At 66.3% G+C, this 16,480-nt stretch overlaps 3 protein-coding genes across 11 annotated transcripts in view; all 3 read right to left on the bottom strand.

The window, feature by feature from the left end:
• Positions 1-649, bottom strand: part of WIZ (WIZ zinc finger) — a 50,609-nt gene extending 49,960 nt beyond the window's left edge. For all 3 annotated transcript variants that reach the window (XM_080571676.1, XM_080571677.1, XM_080571675.1), the window contains exon 1: positions 297-649. In XM_080571676.1, the coding sequence (XP_080427802.1) occupies positions 297-637 (341 nt within the window). In that variant the 5' untranslated portion in view covers positions 638-649. The remainder of the gene's footprint in view (positions 1-296) is intronic.
• Positions 650-1,719: 1,070 nt separating this feature from the next.
• Positions 1,720-12,600, bottom strand: RASAL3 (RAS protein activator like 3). 4 transcript variants are annotated; one of them, XM_080571628.1, is made up of 19 exons: positions 12,210-12,600; positions 10,399-10,798; positions 9,518-9,642; positions 9,358-9,436; positions 8,355-8,443; positions 8,186-8,268; positions 7,975-8,107; positions 7,471-7,569; positions 6,515-7,057; positions 5,718-5,862; positions 5,400-5,544; positions 4,716-4,952; positions 4,105-4,306; positions 3,851-3,954; positions 3,106-3,412; positions 2,553-2,675; positions 2,270-2,469; positions 2,041-2,116; positions 1,720-1,970 (listed from the first exon to the last, which is right to left on the bottom strand). In XM_080571628.1, exons 2-19 carry the CDS (start codon positions 10,796-10,798, stop codon positions 1,818-1,820), a joined length of 3,243 nt encoding a protein of 1,080 aa, XP_080427754.1. In that variant the 5' UTR covers positions 12,210-12,600; the 3' UTR covers positions 1,720-1,817. The 4 variants fall into 4 exon arrangements, with proteins under 4 accessions (XP_080427754.1, XP_080427753.1, XP_080427756.1 ...); XM_080571627.1 differs by having other exon boundaries at positions 8,355-8,446; XM_080571630.1 differs by lacking the exons at positions 9,358-9,436; positions 9,518-9,642; positions 10,399-10,798; positions 12,210-12,600 and adding an exon at positions 8,734-8,916.
• Positions 12,601-12,749: 149 nt separating this feature from the next.
• On the bottom strand, positions 12,750-16,422 carry PGLYRP2 (peptidoglycan recognition protein 2). 4 transcript variants are annotated; one of them, XR_013942676.1, is made up of 5 exons: positions 16,287-16,422; positions 14,497-15,333; positions 13,858-13,953; positions 13,237-13,531; positions 12,750-13,113 (listed from the first exon to the last, which is right to left on the bottom strand). XR_013942676.1 is itself a non-coding variant. In XM_080571653.1 (5 exons), exons 1-5 carry the CDS (start codon positions 16,336-16,338, stop codon positions 13,035-13,037), a joined length of 1,206 nt encoding a protein of 401 aa, XP_080427779.1. In that variant the 5' UTR covers positions 16,339-16,422; the 3' UTR covers positions 12,750-13,034. The 4 variants fall into 4 exon arrangements, 3 of the variants coding, with proteins under 3 accessions (XP_080427779.1, XP_080427778.1, XP_080427777.1); XM_080571653.1 differs by having other exon boundaries at positions 13,237-13,263; positions 13,858-14,068; XM_080571652.1 differs by having other exon boundaries at positions 13,237-13,348; positions 13,858-14,068.
• Positions 16,423-16,480: the final 58 nt, after the last annotated feature.

A 16,480-nucleotide genomic window follows, 5' to 3' on the forward strand; every position in this document is an offset into this window, starting at 1 on the left:
TGCCACCTGCCCCCCCCCCTTGCCACCCCCCCGGCCGCCTCCCCCCCCCCCCCCACATCCACCCCCCCGGTGTCACCTCCCTCCCTGCCCCCTCCCCCGGCCCCCCCCGGTCCAGGGCCCAGCTCCCCCCGGTCCCCCCCCGGTTCCCGGCTGCGTTTCAGCACCCCGGACGGGGCCGCCGGCGGGGGCTTCTCGCCCCTTCCACCCCCTCCCCGGGCCGGTTGCCGGTACCGGGGGGGTAGGACACGACCCCGCTTTCCCCCCCCCCCCGGGCCGGGCCCCCCCCCGGTACTCACGCCGGCGGCCCCCCGGGGCCGGGCCCGCCAGGCTCCTCAGCGCCGCCGCCGCTGCAGCCGCCGCCCCCGGGGCCGCCTGCCCGGCTCCGGTCCCCGCAGCAGCCGCCGGGCCGGGGCCATGGTCCCTTTAAATCCCCCCCCGGGGGCCCCGCCGCTCCCGGTCCCGGTCCCGGTCCCGGTCCCGCCGCCGCCGCCGCCTGCGCCGCTCCGGCCGCTCCCCCGCCCCCCTCCCGGCGGCGGGGCCTGACTACGTCACGCCGAGCGCGACCAGGCCGCCGCCGACATCTTGGAGGCGGCGAGCGGGGTCCCAGCGCCGCCTCCGCCGCCGCCGCCGCCGCCATCTTGGGCCGCGCCGCCCCCGCCCCCGCCCGCGCCCGCCCCGCCGGAGCGGCCGCCGCGCGCCGCCGCCCTCCGCCCCTTGGCCCGCGCGGCGCGCCGTGATGACGTCGACGGCCCGGCGGCGACGCCATGTTGGGAGTGGCGGCGGACGGGGTGGGGAAGGGGGGCGAACGACGCGGCGACCTTCCAAAGGGGAGGGGGAGCGGCGGCGCGGCTCGTGCGTCATCGCGGCGCGACGGCAGCGCCGCGCCGCCATCTTGGGGAGGGCGCGGGGGGAAGGTCGCTGGGATGGGAGGGGGCGGCCCCGAGCTGCCCGCTCCTGGCCTCAGGAGACCCCCAGGGCCCCCGTGGTCCTGTCAGCCCCAAAGGGCGCCCTTGGTCCTGCCCTAAAAAGTCCCCATGGCAATGTCACCCCCAAAGAGTCCCCGTGGCCCTCTCCCAAAAGGTCCCCGTGGACTTGACGCCCCCAGAGGGTCCCATGGCCCTGCCCCAAAAGGTCCCCATCGTCCTGTTCCCAAAGGTCCCCATGGTCCTGTCACCCCCAAAGGGTCCCATAGGCCTGCCCCAAAAGGTTACCATCCATGGTCCTGTCCCCAAAAGTCCCCATGGTCTTGTTACCCCCAAAGAGTCCCCATGGCCCTGGCCCCAAAAGTCCGCATGGCCCTGGCCCTAAAAGTTCTCATGGACTTGAACTTGACACCCCCAAAAGGGTTCCATGGCCCTGCCCCTAAAGGTTACCATGGTCCTGTCCCCAAAGGGCTGCCATGGCCCTGTCCCAAAAGGTCCCCATGGCCCTGTCCCTAAAGGGTACCATGGTCCTGTCCCCAGAGGGCCCAAATGATCCTGTTGCCCCCAGAGGTCCCCATGACCCTGCCCCAAAAGGCCCCATGGACTTGACAACCCCCAAAGGGCCCCCATGGTCCTGCCCTAAAAGGTCCCCGTGGTCCTGTCGCCCCCCAAAGAGTCCCATGGCCCTGGCCCTAAAGGTTGGGGACCTGGGATGGATGAGGGCCCTCACGGTGCTGGGGACAGTGTGGGACTGGGGACAGGACCCAGAATGGTGACAGGTGACACTACAAGCGCCTTGTCACGGCAATGCCAACGCTGTTTATTCTCTGGGGACAGGAAACCCGCTGAGATCTGGATCAAACAGCCTTTGGAAACGGTGGCCCCAGGCGCCATTTACACGCTGGTGGCTTGGGCGTCTTCACCGCCTTCATCCCAGCTCTGTGTCCCCAGGGGCCGGCATCCCGTCCTGCCCGGGTGGCCCAGGACCTGGGCGATGGCACCCCGCAGCTCGGCGTTCTCCCGCTCCAGCGCCAACAGCCGGCTCTCCTGCAAGAGGACAGCGTCAGTGCCCGCCACACGTCCCCGTCCCAAGCTCCGGGGCTCCTGGAGCTCTTACCAGCACTCTGCCCTTCTCCTCGCTGGCCTTCAGCCTCTCCAGGTCCTTCTTCCGCGTGCCTTCAGCCGCCGTCAATCTAAAATTTAGAGCCGGGGATGAGCCCGGACCCCCACCAGGAGCTGACAGAGGTTTGGGGTCTGGAGAGCCAGGTGCTGGGCTCCACTTTGGGGCCACCCAGGCTTTGAGGACACCCAGGCTTTGAGGCCACCCAGGCTTTGGGGACACCCACCTGGCGCCCAGGTTGGCCAAGCGCGCGTTGGCCTCCTCCAGCTGCTGGTGGAGCCGCTCGAGCTGCTCGCGGTGCTGGCCCTGCTCCTGCCGCAGCCCGCGGTGCTGAGCCTCCAGCTCGCCTGCCCGCACCTCTGCCAGCCGCAGCTTCTCCCGGCTCTCCGCCACCTCCTTCCCCAGTGCCTCGATCAGCCGCCCGTGCTGGGGGGAGGGGGGACAAGAGGGCAGATGTCAGGAGGAAGTCCCATGCGGGCCAGGGTGGGTGCCACCCTCCCCAGGGCTACCTTTTCCAGGGGACGGATGGCGTAGAGCTCGCCCTGGGCCGCCGCCGCCTCCTCGGCATAGCGCTGCCACGGCACCGTGGATTTACGTGGCAGTGACACTGACGAGCGCAGCTTCGAGCGTCCCTGTGGCACCGGTGGCACCCGTCAGCGTGGGCACCCTTGGGTGCGCAGCAGGGTGGGTGCTGCGCAAAGGGGGCCTGTCGCCCCCAAAGGGTCTCCACGGTCTTCTCTTGAGGGGTCCCCAAGACCCTGTGATCCCCAAGGGGTCTCCATGGTCCCGTGTCCCCAAAGGGTCCCCATGATACTACCGCAAACGTTCCCCATGGCCTTGCCGTCCCCAAAGGAACCCCATGGCTCCATTGTCCCTGCCATCCCCAAAGTGACCCCACGGTCCTGTCCTGAGAGATCCCCTGGCCCCATCATCCCCCAAGGTTCCCCGTGATCCCTCTCCAAAAGGTCCCCATGGCGCTGCCACCCTCAAGGCGTCCCCACAGCCCACGGGGTGCCACCCACGGTGCCACCGGTGCTGCAGCACCCCCAGGAGCTGGCTCACCGTGGCATCGTGAGGGCCAGAGGGCCTCGGGGTGTCCTCGCCTTGCGGCTCCGCCACGTGCTCGGCACTGCTCTGCTTGCGCATGCGGCGGCCAGCTTTGTTCTGCGCTGGCACGCTCTGGGTGCGCTGCACGTTCCTCCGCTCCCGGCTGGGACGCGGGGACGGCGCCCGTGCTGGCTCCGCTTCAGTCCCGTCCTCGCGGCTGCGGACGCGGCGGATGCTGATGAGCGACTGGCTCTTGATGAGGGGGCTGTGCTTGCTCAGGTCCCGCGGCGGCACGAAGCCCGGCTTGTGGCTCTCCGCCATGCTGGGCAAGGAGATGGGGTGGTGGCACGGGTGGGCACCGGGGAGGTGTTGGACCCAGGAGGGACCAGCACCACCCCAAGTCCCACCAGGACCAGAGCTGTCCTAAAGCTATCTGCAACCATTTGGGGGACCCACCCAAGAGCAGAAACAGCCCCTAAACCCACCTGGGGCCAGAAACATCCCCTGGACCCAGCCTGGACCAGAAGTCTCCCCCAAACCCAGCTGATAGCAGAAACTTAAATCCTTGAACCAACCCTGGAAGCCAGCTTGGACCAGAGTCATCCTGACCAGGGACCCAGCTGGGATCAGTCACCTCAAACCCAGAGTCACCCTGGACCCAACCAGGAACAGAACCACCCCAAATGGCTCCCAGTGTCACCCTTCTGGCCCCACACGTCCACCTTGGCCATGTGTGTGTCTCCTGTCCACCCCCTGGTACCTTCGCTCCGTGGTGGAGCTGAGCCGGACGGAGACGGGGACAGGGGTGCCCTCCCTGATGGCATTGAGGATGGTGGGCAGGGGCTCCAGCTCCTCCTGAGTGGCCTGCCAGGACAAAACGGGGATGTTATGGGGACGTTGGGTGGCCCTAGGGCAGGTGACACACGTGGCAGCGAGAACCCAGCTCTGCGCCTGGGGAGAAGAAGGTGGCCGGTGTCACCAGCCACCGTTGGGGACACGCATGGGTAGTGGCACCTGGTCCAGGCTGGAGAAGATGTCACAGAGCAGGAGGTGGAGGGTGGCGAGCTCCAGGGCCAGGTCCACATAGCCATCATAGGTGGCCATGTGGACGCTGCTCTCGGGGTTGGCCACGCTCTGCAGGAAGGCCGTCATGGTGCTCCAGTTGTGCTCCAGGAACTCGTTCATGAAGCCCATGTAGGCCTCCTTCTCGCCAAACCTGGAGAGCGTGATGGCGTGTCACTGGTGGGCCGGCTGATGGGCTGGGCCTCCACCTGAATCATGGGCCAGGCCACCTCTGGGATCATGGACTGAGTCACTGCCATGTCCCCAAAACGAGTCACCACCCTGTCCATGGGGCAGGACACGGGTGAAGGCACTGCCATGTCCCCGTGGCATGCAGGGGACATCCCTGGTGCCCTGTAGGATGTAGGATCCGTCTCTGCTGCCCCATGGCACGGAGGAGAGGTTCTAGCTGCCCCATCTCATGTGGCCTCACGGTATGTTGGGAACATCCCTACTGCTCCACAGCTGTTCTATGGCATGTGCCACACAGGCTGTAGGGAACATCAACGCCGCCCCATGGGGACCTCCCTCCCCACCAGTACCGGTGGTGTGCCGCGACGTACGTGGTGAAGTTGGCCAGGTTCTGGATGACCTTGGCCACAAGGGTGAGGGTGCGGGCGGTGGCCTCACTCGGGTACTCCTGGACGAGGCCAAAGAGACTAGGGGACATGATGGCGGGGCAGAGGAACCGCAGGAAAAGGGAGGCCGAGACCAGGCGCTGCCCGATGGCCACCTTGCCCCGCGCTGCACACTCCTCCTGCCATGCCGCGAAGATCTCGCCCAGCTCTGCTGGGAAGGCTCTGCAGGGAGAGACGGGGTGGGTGGGTGGCCCTGAAGTCCCCCCACGTGCCACTGGGATGTGCTGTGGGACGTGGTGCCCGCCATGCCTGAGCTCGTCCCTGTGCTGGTCTCCTGTGTCTGTCCCAGACTTGTCCCCACGTCCCTCCCGATGCCCATTGCCGTGTCCATCCCAAGCATGGTGCCTTTCTCCATTCCTGTCCCCCATGTCTGTCCCCAGAATTGTCCCCATGTCCTTCCCGATGTCCATCCCAGTGCCAGGGCCCATTCCCATGCCCATCCCCAAGCCCATCCCCGGGTCTTCCTGATGGTGACTGTCCCCATGCCCTCTTCCATGCCCGTCCCATTGCCTGTGCCATTGCCCAACACCTTTCCTGTCCCCAAGCCCACGCCTATGCAGGTGCCCACCCCGTGGCCAGCCCCGTGCCCACCCAAGGGCTGTCCCTCACTCGCAGGATGTGGCGATGCGCTGGAAGGTCTCCTCGCAGACCTGCCGCAGGTTGTTCTGGTTGTCGGAGAGGTCGGGGCCAGCGCATTTGCTGGGATCGACCTCACAGCTATCGTCTGAGGTGCAGAGTTGGGCCAAGGCCTCACCTGGGCACCAGGGGACATGCGGTGAGGGACCGGCTGGCCACCACCACGTGCATGGCTGTGACAAGCCCCCAGGGATGTCCTGGGGGTGTCCTGCAGCCCAAAATGCCCCATAACATCCTGCCCATGCTCTGCACCCCGTAATGCCCCCAAAGCCCTTTAATGCCCAGCCATACCCAGCGTGTCCTGGAGGTACTTGCCCCCCACGAGTTTCATGTATTCATCAATGGCCTTGGTGGCCAGCGTGTTCTCGCGGAAGATCAGCGCCTCCCGATCATCAAAGCGGTCCAGCTCGGCCACGCCAAGGTCAATGAGGAACGCCTGTGGGGTGGCCATGTCGAGGGGCTCAACCCATGGGCCCAACGTGACTTTGCAACCCCAGCCCGGGCAGTGCCTGGATCCCCTGGAATCCCCTCAAACTGTATTTCCCATCCTATCCCATTCCATCCCACTCACAGTACCATGCCATGCCATCCCAACCCAGTCCAACCCAACCCAGCCCCACCGAACCCAACCCAACCCGACCCGACCCAATCGAACCCATCCACCCCATTCCACCCATCCTATCCCATCCATCCCACCCCTTTCCAACACAGTCCAACTCAACCCATCCCAAACCAACCCCTTCCATGCCATCCCACCTATCTGAAAGCATCATTGCCTGGACAATGCCCAGGTCTCCTGGCACCCTCAGCCCACCATGCCCATGCCACACTAGGCAGCACCCATCTCACCCCAACTCACCATGCCTACCTCAACTCCTCTCTTGTCTTGGCCTTCCATGCCCATGCCACTATGGGCAACGCCTGTCTCATGGCCAACCCTCCATGCCCATGGGACCTCCAACAACACCCATCTTGTCCCCTTTCCTATGCCAACTTGCTACATCCATGACACCCCAGGCAACACCCATCTCATCCCCATCCCACGCCAACCACCGCGTCCACCACACCTCGGTCATCACTTGCTGTACCTTGGCTTTCCCAGTGCTCTGCAAGACATGGACCAAGGCGCCGGCCAGCTCTTCCTTGTGCCGCACGGCGATGGTGGGCTCCAGGTGGGCACACAGCTCCCGGTAGTGGAAGGTGATGAATTCGGCCAACTCCTTGTAGCGTACGATGGGCAGCACTCGCACCTCCCGGTAGCGCCCGCGTACCCGCACCGACGGCACCCGTTCACCGCTGCCATGGCCGCTCAGTGGGTACCAGCGCTCCAGGGGCTGCCGGGCGGCTGCCAGCTCTGCCAAGGGGACGGTGACAGATGCCACCGTCTGGCAGGGGTGGCCCTGGTCATCGCGGCAGAGGGCGAGGGTGAGGGCACGAGCAGGCGGCAGGGCGGCCAGCTGGAAGAGCTCGCCCCAGAAGAGCTCGCCATCGGGACCGGCCACCTTAGCGGTGGTGCGGGCAAAGAGCGCGCCATCCAGGTGGAGGTGACAGCGGAGGCGGCGCCGGGGTGGCAGGTCCCGCGCCTCGTACACCCACAGGCTCAGCGCCAGCTCCAGCCGCTCGCAGTTGTCCTAGGGGGGCAGGGGGGGAATCGTGGGGTCATGGGTAAGAGGGTACATAAAGTCAGTGGGGGTGTTGGGGGGACACGGCATGGGGGTTTTGTGAGTGGACATGGGGACAGGAGGGGACATGGAGGGATGGGAGGGGTCACTGGGGCAGGAGGGGACAAGGGACTGGAGGGGTCATGGGGACAAGATGGGACACTGAGGACTGGAGGGGATATGGGGACAGGAGGGGACAGGGAATTCTGTGGAGGGACAGGGACAGGGTGGAACACAGGGGACAGAAGCAGGACATGGGGGACAGCCAAACCCTCAGGACAAAAGGGAGCATGGTTGGGGACAGGACCCACACTCAGTATTCTAGGGGGGTGTCCCTGGGGGTGGCGGGGGTGTCCTATGGGTGCCCATCCCCGCAGTCCCACCTTGTTGGGCTGCACGGTCCGGCGCAGGTTCTCGATCCAGCGGTCACGCTCGGCCAAGGACGTGCAGCCGAAGGACCGGCTGCCCTCACCAGTGATGATCTGGGTGCAGGGAAGGTGTCAGGAAGGCACCCTGGGGTGCCCAAGGGATGGTCCTGGCTTGGGACCTGTGTCAGGGTCGTCTGGGTGCTTATGGCTGTGCTAGGGTGCTCCGGGTGCCCAGTGGGGATCCCCTGGGGGCTTGGGCAGGGTGCCCTTGGTGTCCTGGGTGCCCCAGGAGCCAGACAAGGAATTATGTTGGGGTGCTTGGGGTGCTCTGGGTGCTCCTCCAGGGTGTCCTGGGTGCATGGCCATGATTTCTGGGTGCCCTGGGTGCCCTGGGTGTCTCTCCAGGATGTCTGGGATTCCCGTGCAGGACATCCTGGATGCTCTGGCTCCCCCTCCAGGGTGCCCTGGGTGCCCTGGCCACCTCCCAAGGGTACCCCAGGTGTGTGGCAAGACCATTACCTGGAAGCAGAACTTCTCGCCCACGATGCTGCCGTGCACGGGCCGGATGATGACGTTGTCCCCGGTGAGGTCCAGCTCGGCAGCACTCGGTGCTGGCAGCAGGGACTCACGCGAACCGCTATGGCTCGGGGTTCTGAGGGGACATGGGTGCCACCAGGGGCTCTCCCTGGTGTCCCCACCATTGTCCCCGCCACCCTCCATGGGGCCGTACCTCTCGCCATCAGCCACTGCCATCATCTCGGTTTTGGGCACTGCGCGCCCTTTCCGATCCCGGAGCCGCTTCCACAGCAGGCCCTGGTTTAGGGACAAGGGGATGGATGCCATGCGACCTCCTGTGTGCAGCAGGGCACCCAACGTGGCACCGGGACCGGGACGCCCACCTTGACATTGCTGAACTGGGAGGTGGCCGAAGCATCGCTGTCAGCACCTTTCCCTGCTGCCCGTGTGTTTCTCTCCTCCGCGGCCGGGTCTGCTGGAGCCACCCACATCAGCTCCCCCCTTATGTGCACCCCCAGCCCCTCAACACCATGGGAGGGTGCAGGGGGCAGGATATGGCCCAATCCCCCCCCCCCACCGCCCTGGGAAACATCAACCGAAGCAGGAGGTAGGAAGGAGTCCTCCTGCCCCCGGAGGCTCTGGGTGCCAAATCATGCCCACCTGTAGCCCCAAAATTCAGCCAAGCCTTGGGTGCAGCCTGCTCGTGGGCGTGAGGCAGAAGGGTGCAGAGGGGCTGGGGGGGAGCGGGGAGGGGGAACTCACCTCCCTGCGCGGTGCAGAGCAGCCAGCGGCGGGGGCCCATGGCTGGCAGCGGTGGCGCCTGCCCGTGCTGATGGGGGTGTGGGGAGGAAGCCGAAAGTGCTTATCGGCCGGATCAGCACACGCAGCAGTGTGGAGGAAGCAGTGACGGCACCCGGCATCCTTGCACGGAGGACTTCCTCCAGGCCCCCCGCTCGGTGTTGTGCACGGCATGTGGTGCAAGGTGAGGGGGCATGGCACAGGGCACGGCGTGGGGCACGGGGCGTGGGGCACGGTGCACAATGCATGACACGCGGCACAGGGCACGGTGTGGAGCACGGTGTGGTACACAGCACGGAGCACAGCGCGGGGCATGGTGCAGCGTGGGGTGCATGGCACGGTGCACAGCACAGGGCACGGGGTGGTGCGTGGCATGCTGGATAACACGGAACATGGCACAAGGCGTCGCACAGCGCGTGGCCACGATGCATGGCGTGGTGTGTGGTATGTGGTGCATGGTGCGTGGTGCATGGTGCGTGGTGCAAGGCAAGGTGCACGGTGCACGGCGCATGGCCCAAAGGCTCCATGCACAGGAGCTGTGCCAGAGCTTGCACCAGCACCTGCCAATGCCCCATGTCATCAGCTCACCGGTGTCCCTCCTGCCACCCCCTGGGTGCAGGCTGGTGCTCTCGGAGCTCCCGGTCCGGTTCCTGCTCCTGCACGAAGCCTGACGGCACAGCTGGTTCAGGCACCACCACCTCCAGCACCCCGTGCACCCCAGGGTGCCCTGGGGTCCCCATGTCCTCACCTCCTCGTCCCTGCCCACGTGGATCAGCTGTCCATCCACCAGTGAGAAGTTGGAGACGTCCCACACTGGCGCATCGGGTGCCGGAGCCAGCGGGATTGTTGGTGTGCCGTGGGTGCTCTCTGGGGCTGGGGGTGCAGAGCAGGGTGTCAGGACTACCCAAAGGGCACTCATATGGTCAGCATGGTGGCACCAGGGGACATGGCTGTGACTGTGCCACTGTAGGTGTGACAAAGTCAGGGCACATGGGGCCACAGTGTGGTTGGGGTGATGTTGCTAGGGGCCACGGGGCCACTGCTGTGCCACCGTGGGTGCTGTGATGCCAGGAGCCATGTGGCCATGGCTGTGCCACCAGGGGTGCGGTGATGCTGGAGGACATGTGGCTGTGGAGGTGCCACCACAAGGGTGGCAATGCCAGGGGACACGCAGCTGTGGCCATGCCACCATCAGTGTGGCAATGCTGGGTCACACGTGGCCACTACCAAACCCTGTACAGGTCACACGCAGGGACCCAGCCATCCTGCCCCCATGGGTGCCCCCCACCCAGCACCAGCAAAGCCTGGCCACATCCTGCCCCCACATCACGGCCCAGCTCACAGCCCCCGTGCCCCTCGCCATCACCCACCCATCACCCATCACCCGTCGCCCCCCAGACCGCGGTGGTCTCCACCACCCCTCACTACCCATCGCCCCCACCCCATCACCCATAACCCACTTGCCACCCCTTGCCCCCAACCCACCACCCACCTCCTCCCAGACCATCTCCCACATCCATTGCCCGCCACCCATCACCCTCAACCCCCCCTTCCCCACCCATCGCCCACCACCATCACCCCCTCCCCAGCACCCGTCACCCGCACCCTAACCCCCCAGCACCCCCGTACTTGGCAGCGCATCACGGTGCGCCCGCTCAGCCCTGGCACCGCTCTCCCCATGGCCCTTTCTCTTGGACATGGAGCGCAAATACTTCTGCAGGGTGGCCTTGCCACCTTCGGGGCTCCGTGGCTCCTTGGCCACCTTGGAGGGGGCCGAGAAAGCCCGCTGGAAGAGGGACCGGCGGGTGCTGGCTTTGGGTGCTCCCTTTCCAGCTGCATCATCGGGGCCATCGGATTCGGGTTGGCTGTAGGAACGCTTCCAGCCCTGCAGCCGGGTCCAGCGCCGGCTGCCCGGGGAACCCGTGGCCCGCTCAGGTTCCCGATCACCCACGGGTGCTGCCGTTCGCCATTTGTAGGTCTTCAGCAGCGTCGGCGTCTCGGCTGCCACTGGGGGTTTCTCTACTTCCATCTGCAGGATGGGGAGAGCCCCATGAGCCACGGCCACCGGAGCGCCCACGGGCTGGGGTGGGGACCTGGGGTGGTGGTGGTGGGGAGGGCACCCTTGGCTGGCACCCCCAATGAGGTGCACCCATCCAGGAATCCCTGTTTGGGTGCCCCTGTCCACACAACCCTACTGGGGCACCCTTATGTGGGCACCCCTATTTGGGTACCCCGCTTCTCCAAGCATCCCTACTGGGGCACCCCCATCTGGGCACTGTTATCTGGGTGCCCTCATCTAGTGGGGCTCTATCTGGACACCCCCTACCATGTCGCCCTATTGGGGCACCCCTATATTGCTACCCCATTTGCACACCCCAATTTGGGTGCCTGTATCCAGACAGCTCACCTGGGTGCCCCTGCCTGGCCCCCCCCCCCATCCATCACGCCCATCCAGGCAGCCATTTCTTGGCACCCTCCTCCAGGCACCCCTATTTGTCCAAGGACCCACACCGGGACACCCCAATCCAGCACCCTGGGGTGCCCTGGATAACGGGACCCAAATAGGGGGTGCTTGGCTGGGGGTGCCCAAAGTGGGGCGCCCAGCTTGGGCTGCCTGGATGGAGACACCTGGGTGTGAAACCCTCCAGGGTGGGATGACAGCTCAGGATGGGTGCTGGTGGCTGTGGGGTGGCCCCACGTGACAAGGGGCTCCCCATCTCCATGGGTGCCCGCGCTCACGGGGTGGCTGACGCGGTGCCACAGACCCCGCACCCACGCCACCCCCCGCACCCCTCCGTGCTGGGGCGCAGTGGCAGCAGGATATGGTGCCACTGGGGTGCGGTGACACCGGGTTAGGGTGACAGCCGGGTGGGTGGCCCTGCAGCCACCCCGGCCCCAGGCGCAGGCGGGTGCCGGAGATGTTTCCGTCGCCATCGCGGCCGTGCCGCCGCGGCATTTCCTCCCGGCACCTGCACCCTGCGCGCGCCCCACGCCTGCCGGGGAGGGGCTCCGGGGATGGGTGACCCCCCCCCCCCCCCCCACCCAGCACCCCAGGGTGGGTGCAGGCCAAGGCGGGGGGGGGTGCTACCGTGGTGCTGGTTGCACCCCACAGCTTCCTTGGGGGGGCACCCGCAGGGTGGAAGTGAGCTGCAGGCGCCCGCCAATTTGGGATGCCCGCACCCCAGTGCCGAGCTGGGGAGGGTGCCCCAGAGCTTGGGGTAGTGCCGGTGCTTTTGGGGTTCACTCCTCTCTCCCCAGCTAGCAGCACCCTCCAGCACCCCCAGCACCCATGGAGCACCCTTTGCTCAGCAGAGAGCTGCTTCACACCATGCTGGCACCCCCCCCCCCCTTTGGCTCCCCCCCCAGCCCCGGCTGCTCCCGAGGCTGGAGCATCACCCCAGGGTGCCACCTCCCTGTGGACCCCCCCAGCCCCGCCATACCTCGGCCGCTTGCTGCCTCCTCAGCACCCGGGCTTGGCCGCCCCGGTTCCTGCCGTGGCTTCCCCATGTGACCAGGCAGGAGTTTCAGTCACACCCTCACCTCCGCCTCTGCCCCGCTGATGTTATCGGTGCACCCAGCCCGGCCAGATCACGCTCGGCCACGGCCCCAGGGGGCACCGAGCCGGGAGAGCCACGCCAGGCCCTCCGTCAGGCACTCGGGAAACGCCGGAGGCCAGTCATGTACGTCCAGCTTAAAGGCCATCATTAGGTTTCAGAGTGAACAGGTGGCAGAGCCGGTAGCACTGGAGCACCACAGCGTGGGGTGGTGCGTGGACACCTCTGGGGGCTGGGTGGGGAGGGTGGGCGACCCCAGCTGGGGCCAGGGTGGGGGCCTGGGGGTCTCCAAGGTGGGCTAAGCTTGGGCTGTCCTGATGGGCACAGGTCACGCGTGTGCACGTGCACACCCACGCAGGGGTGCGGGACCCCACAGCCGCCCACCACCCCATGCCTCAGTTTCCCCTTTCTCCCCAGGGGCTGAGCTGCTGTCCTGGCACTGACTTTATTAGGGGGGTGCTTGTGGCTAGGGCATGGTCCGCTGGGCCAGTGGGACCACGGCAGGACCCGTGCGGGCCGGTGTCCTTCGGGGCCGTGGACATTCTGGGGCAGGGTCCTTCTGGGCTGGCATCCCCTGGGTGCCCACCCGGACCGGTGTCCATCCGGGCTGGCGTCCATCTGTCTGTCTGGACCGGGGTCCAGCTGGTGTCCGTTGTCCGGCATCCATCCAAAGCGGTGTCCACCACCATCCGTCCAGACCAGGATCCGACCTTAGCAGCACCCATCCAGACCAGCACCCATCCAGACCAGAGCACCCACCCAGAGCAGCACCCTCGGAGGCCAGTCCTCACTGCGAAGGAGAGCAGAACCCACGGGCAGTCCCAACACCGAATCTGCTTCCACCTCCGGCCTTGGGGGGCTCAGACCACCTAAACCCCCACCCCCAGGAGATGCCGCGGAAGCCGGTGCCCACCTCAAAGCCACGCCAGGTCCTGATCTCCTGGAAGAGGGAGTCACCGGGGCAGCTGGTGTTCACCACCTGCCGGTGGCCGCGCAGGGTGTAGTCGTGGCGGAGCCGGCCGGCCCTGACGGCGCAGGGCAGGAGGCCGTCGCGCACCAAGGCGATGGCGTCGGGATCGGGCAGGGTGGCCGAGAAGTTGCCCACGTAGCCCACGCCGTAGCCTCTGGTGTTGTGGCCTCTGGTGTGGGCACCCACCCAGTGCCACCCCCGACCTTGGTACAGGTACCCATCCGAGCCCACCACGAAGCTGCGGGCACCCAAGGGCGGTTAGCACAAGGTGCATGGAGTTGGGTGGTGGGGACTGCAATGGGGTGACAGGGACTGTGGCAGGGCGACGGGGACCATGGTGGGGTGACGGGGACCATGACGGTGTGATAGGGACCGCAGCAGAGTGATGGGGACCACGGTGGGGTGACAGGGACTGTGGCAGGGTGATGGGGACCACGGTGGGGTGACAGGGACCACGGTGGGGTGATGGGGACCATGGTGGGGTGACGGGAACCGTGGCAGGGTGACGAGGACCGCGGTGGGGTGACGGGGATGGCAGCAGGGTGATGGTACCATTGGTCTCACCTGTAGCCGATGTCATCCCAGCCACGGGTGTCCTGGTGGAAGCGCTGCATGGAGCGCATGGCGTGGGTGCAGGCGGCGAAGGTGCGGCACGGGGTGCTGGGCACGAAGGTGTGGTGGATGTAGACAGAGCCCAGGGGTAGGGACAGGGGTCTGGGGGTGCCCCGGTAGGGACGGGCGCCCCACATGCACCGGGGGACGATGGCCGGGCACTCTGCGAGGGAAGGCAGGTGGTGGCAGCGGGGACTTGCCCCGTCCCACGGGCAGCAGGGGACGCTCGTGGTCCTGGGGACGTGGAGCATCTGCCCTTGGCTGGGGACGTGGCTTTGTCCCAGGGGACCCGCTCCAGGGAACACGGTGGTGTCCATCCAAGGGGACATGGTGGTGGCCATTCAAGGGGACATGGTGGTGGCCAGCTGGGGATCCGCCATCTGGGGACACACCAGCGTCCCTCCTGGGAACACAGTGGTGTCCAGCCACGCCAGTCCCTGTGTCACCACTTGGCCCTCAGACCTTGACAATGACACCTCCACTGGGGTGACACCGGGTGCCCCAAGCCCCACCCATGCCCAGTACCCATCCTGGCACCCAGCACCCTCCATCCCACCCAACTTTTCTTTCTGGGGGGTGCCACCTCCCTACCGACATAGGTCTCCATGAAGTCCCGCGCTGCCTGGCGAGCGATGGCCACCTCCTCCTCTTCATCCACGTCCTCCAAGAGCCCTCGGGTGGGTGGCAGCACCCGGAGCAGGCGCAGCATCGCCACCACCTCCTCCTCTAGCTTCTTCAGCCCCGTCAGCGCCCCAAAATCCCGGCGCCGGTAGCTGCTGAGGGGCCGTCCGCTCGCGGTGCCGTTGTCTGTCCCGTAATAGCTCCGGAGCAGGAGGGCGAGCGGGACGGGTGCCTCGGCCAAGCGGGCACCCAGCAGCACCCCATCCAGTGCCCCATTGGCAATGGCCTCAGGGACGGGCGAAGGGGGACCCAGCAGGGTGAAGCTTTGGGGGTTTTCCACGTCGTCCCAGCACCCGTCGGGTCCCAGGGTGGCCCCGCTGTGGTTGTGGGCACGAGCCAAGAGGAAAGCCGTCCCCAACGCCTCGGTGATGGTGACAGCGTAGAGGGCATCGAGGGCAGCGGGGGGCTCGGGCATGGGGCTGGACCACCCCGCCGCCCGCCTCAGCCCCACTTCCACGCCTGTGAGCAGCGGCGCGAGGGCCACGGTGGAGCCGTCGGGTGCCAGCACCACGCCGCGCTCGGGCGCCGTGGGGTCGGGGTGCAGGAGCTGGGTGAGCAGCGCCCACTGCTCGGAGCTGAGCGCCGGCACGGCGGGGGGGGCGGCGGGGGGGTCCCCCAGCACGGCGCGGCACCCAGGGGTGCTGCAGCTCCCCAGTGCCCGAGCCAGCTCCAGCAGGCTGAGGTCCTCGGCGGCCTCCAGGGCTTCCACGATCTGCACCACCGTGTCCATGTGGCGCGGGGGGAGAGCTGGAAGGGGGGGATGGAGGCAGGTGGGGGGAGGCGCACCCAAAATTGGGAAGGGAAAGCCCCCGGAACGGAGGAAATGCACCCAAAATGAGGCAGTTGCACCCACACTGTGTGTGAAATGGGGTGAAAGCACCCAGGAAAGAGAAAAGGCACCCATGTGGGGTGAAGGCACGAGGAGGTGGGTGAAAGGAGCCAGAGAAGAGCAAATGGACCCAAAATGGGACAAACGCACCCAGAAATGAGCAGGATGCATGCACCCAAACCAGAGGGAAAGCACCCAAACCAGAGGGAAAGCACCCAGAACAGTCGGAAAGCACCCAGAAAAATGCACCCAAAAAAGGGTGAATGCACCCGGAGAAAGGTGAATGCAGCCAGAACAGGGCAAAGGCACCCAGAAAAGAGCAAAAGCACCCAAAAAATTGGGAAAAGCCCCCAAATCCAAGCAAATGTACCCAGAGGTGGGCAAAAGCAGCCAGAGCAGGGTAAATGCACCCCAAAGAGGGCAAATGCACCCTAAATAGGGCAAATGCACCCAAAATAGGGCAAATGCAACCAGAGAGCAACGTGAAAGTACCTGGAGTAGGGCCAAGGCACGCAGAAAAGGGGAAAAGCACCCAGAAAAGGGCAAAAGCACCCCAAAACAAGGTGACAGCACCCAGTATGAGCACCCAGAGCCCGACTGAAGCAAAATGCACTCAAAACTGGGGGCACCCCCCAAACACACACACACCCTCCCCCCCGGACGCTCAACCTGCCTTGATTTAGGGCTAAAATCTCACTAATTAGGGAAAAAAGAAGCGTGACTGGAGCCGTTTTGGCCAGAAAAGGGGCTTGCGGTCGCGTGAGCAGCCACGACACGCGTGCGGCGGAGCCATGGCATGTTGCGGCGTGTCCCGGCGTGTTGGGACGTGTTGTGGCCTGTCGTGACATGCTGTCACGGGGTGTCCCCCTACCTGTGCCCAGCCGGGCGCAGACGCTGAGCGCCATGACGAGCCACGGGAGCATGGCGCAGGGCAGGATGCGGCCCCCGGTCAATGCATCGCACGGACTTTGTCCCCACACCAGGGCACAGTGGCCGCTGGGGGGGGGGGGGGATGGAACACGGGCTCCGGGGGGTGGCACCCGCGTGTGGCATGTGTGTGTTGTG

Source organism: Anser brachyrhynchus (assembly GCF_964034855.1).
Source record: "Anser brachyrhynchus genome assembly, chromosome: 35".
Lineage (NCBI taxonomy): Eukaryota > Metazoa > Chordata > Aves > Anseriformes > Anatidae > Anser > Anser brachyrhynchus.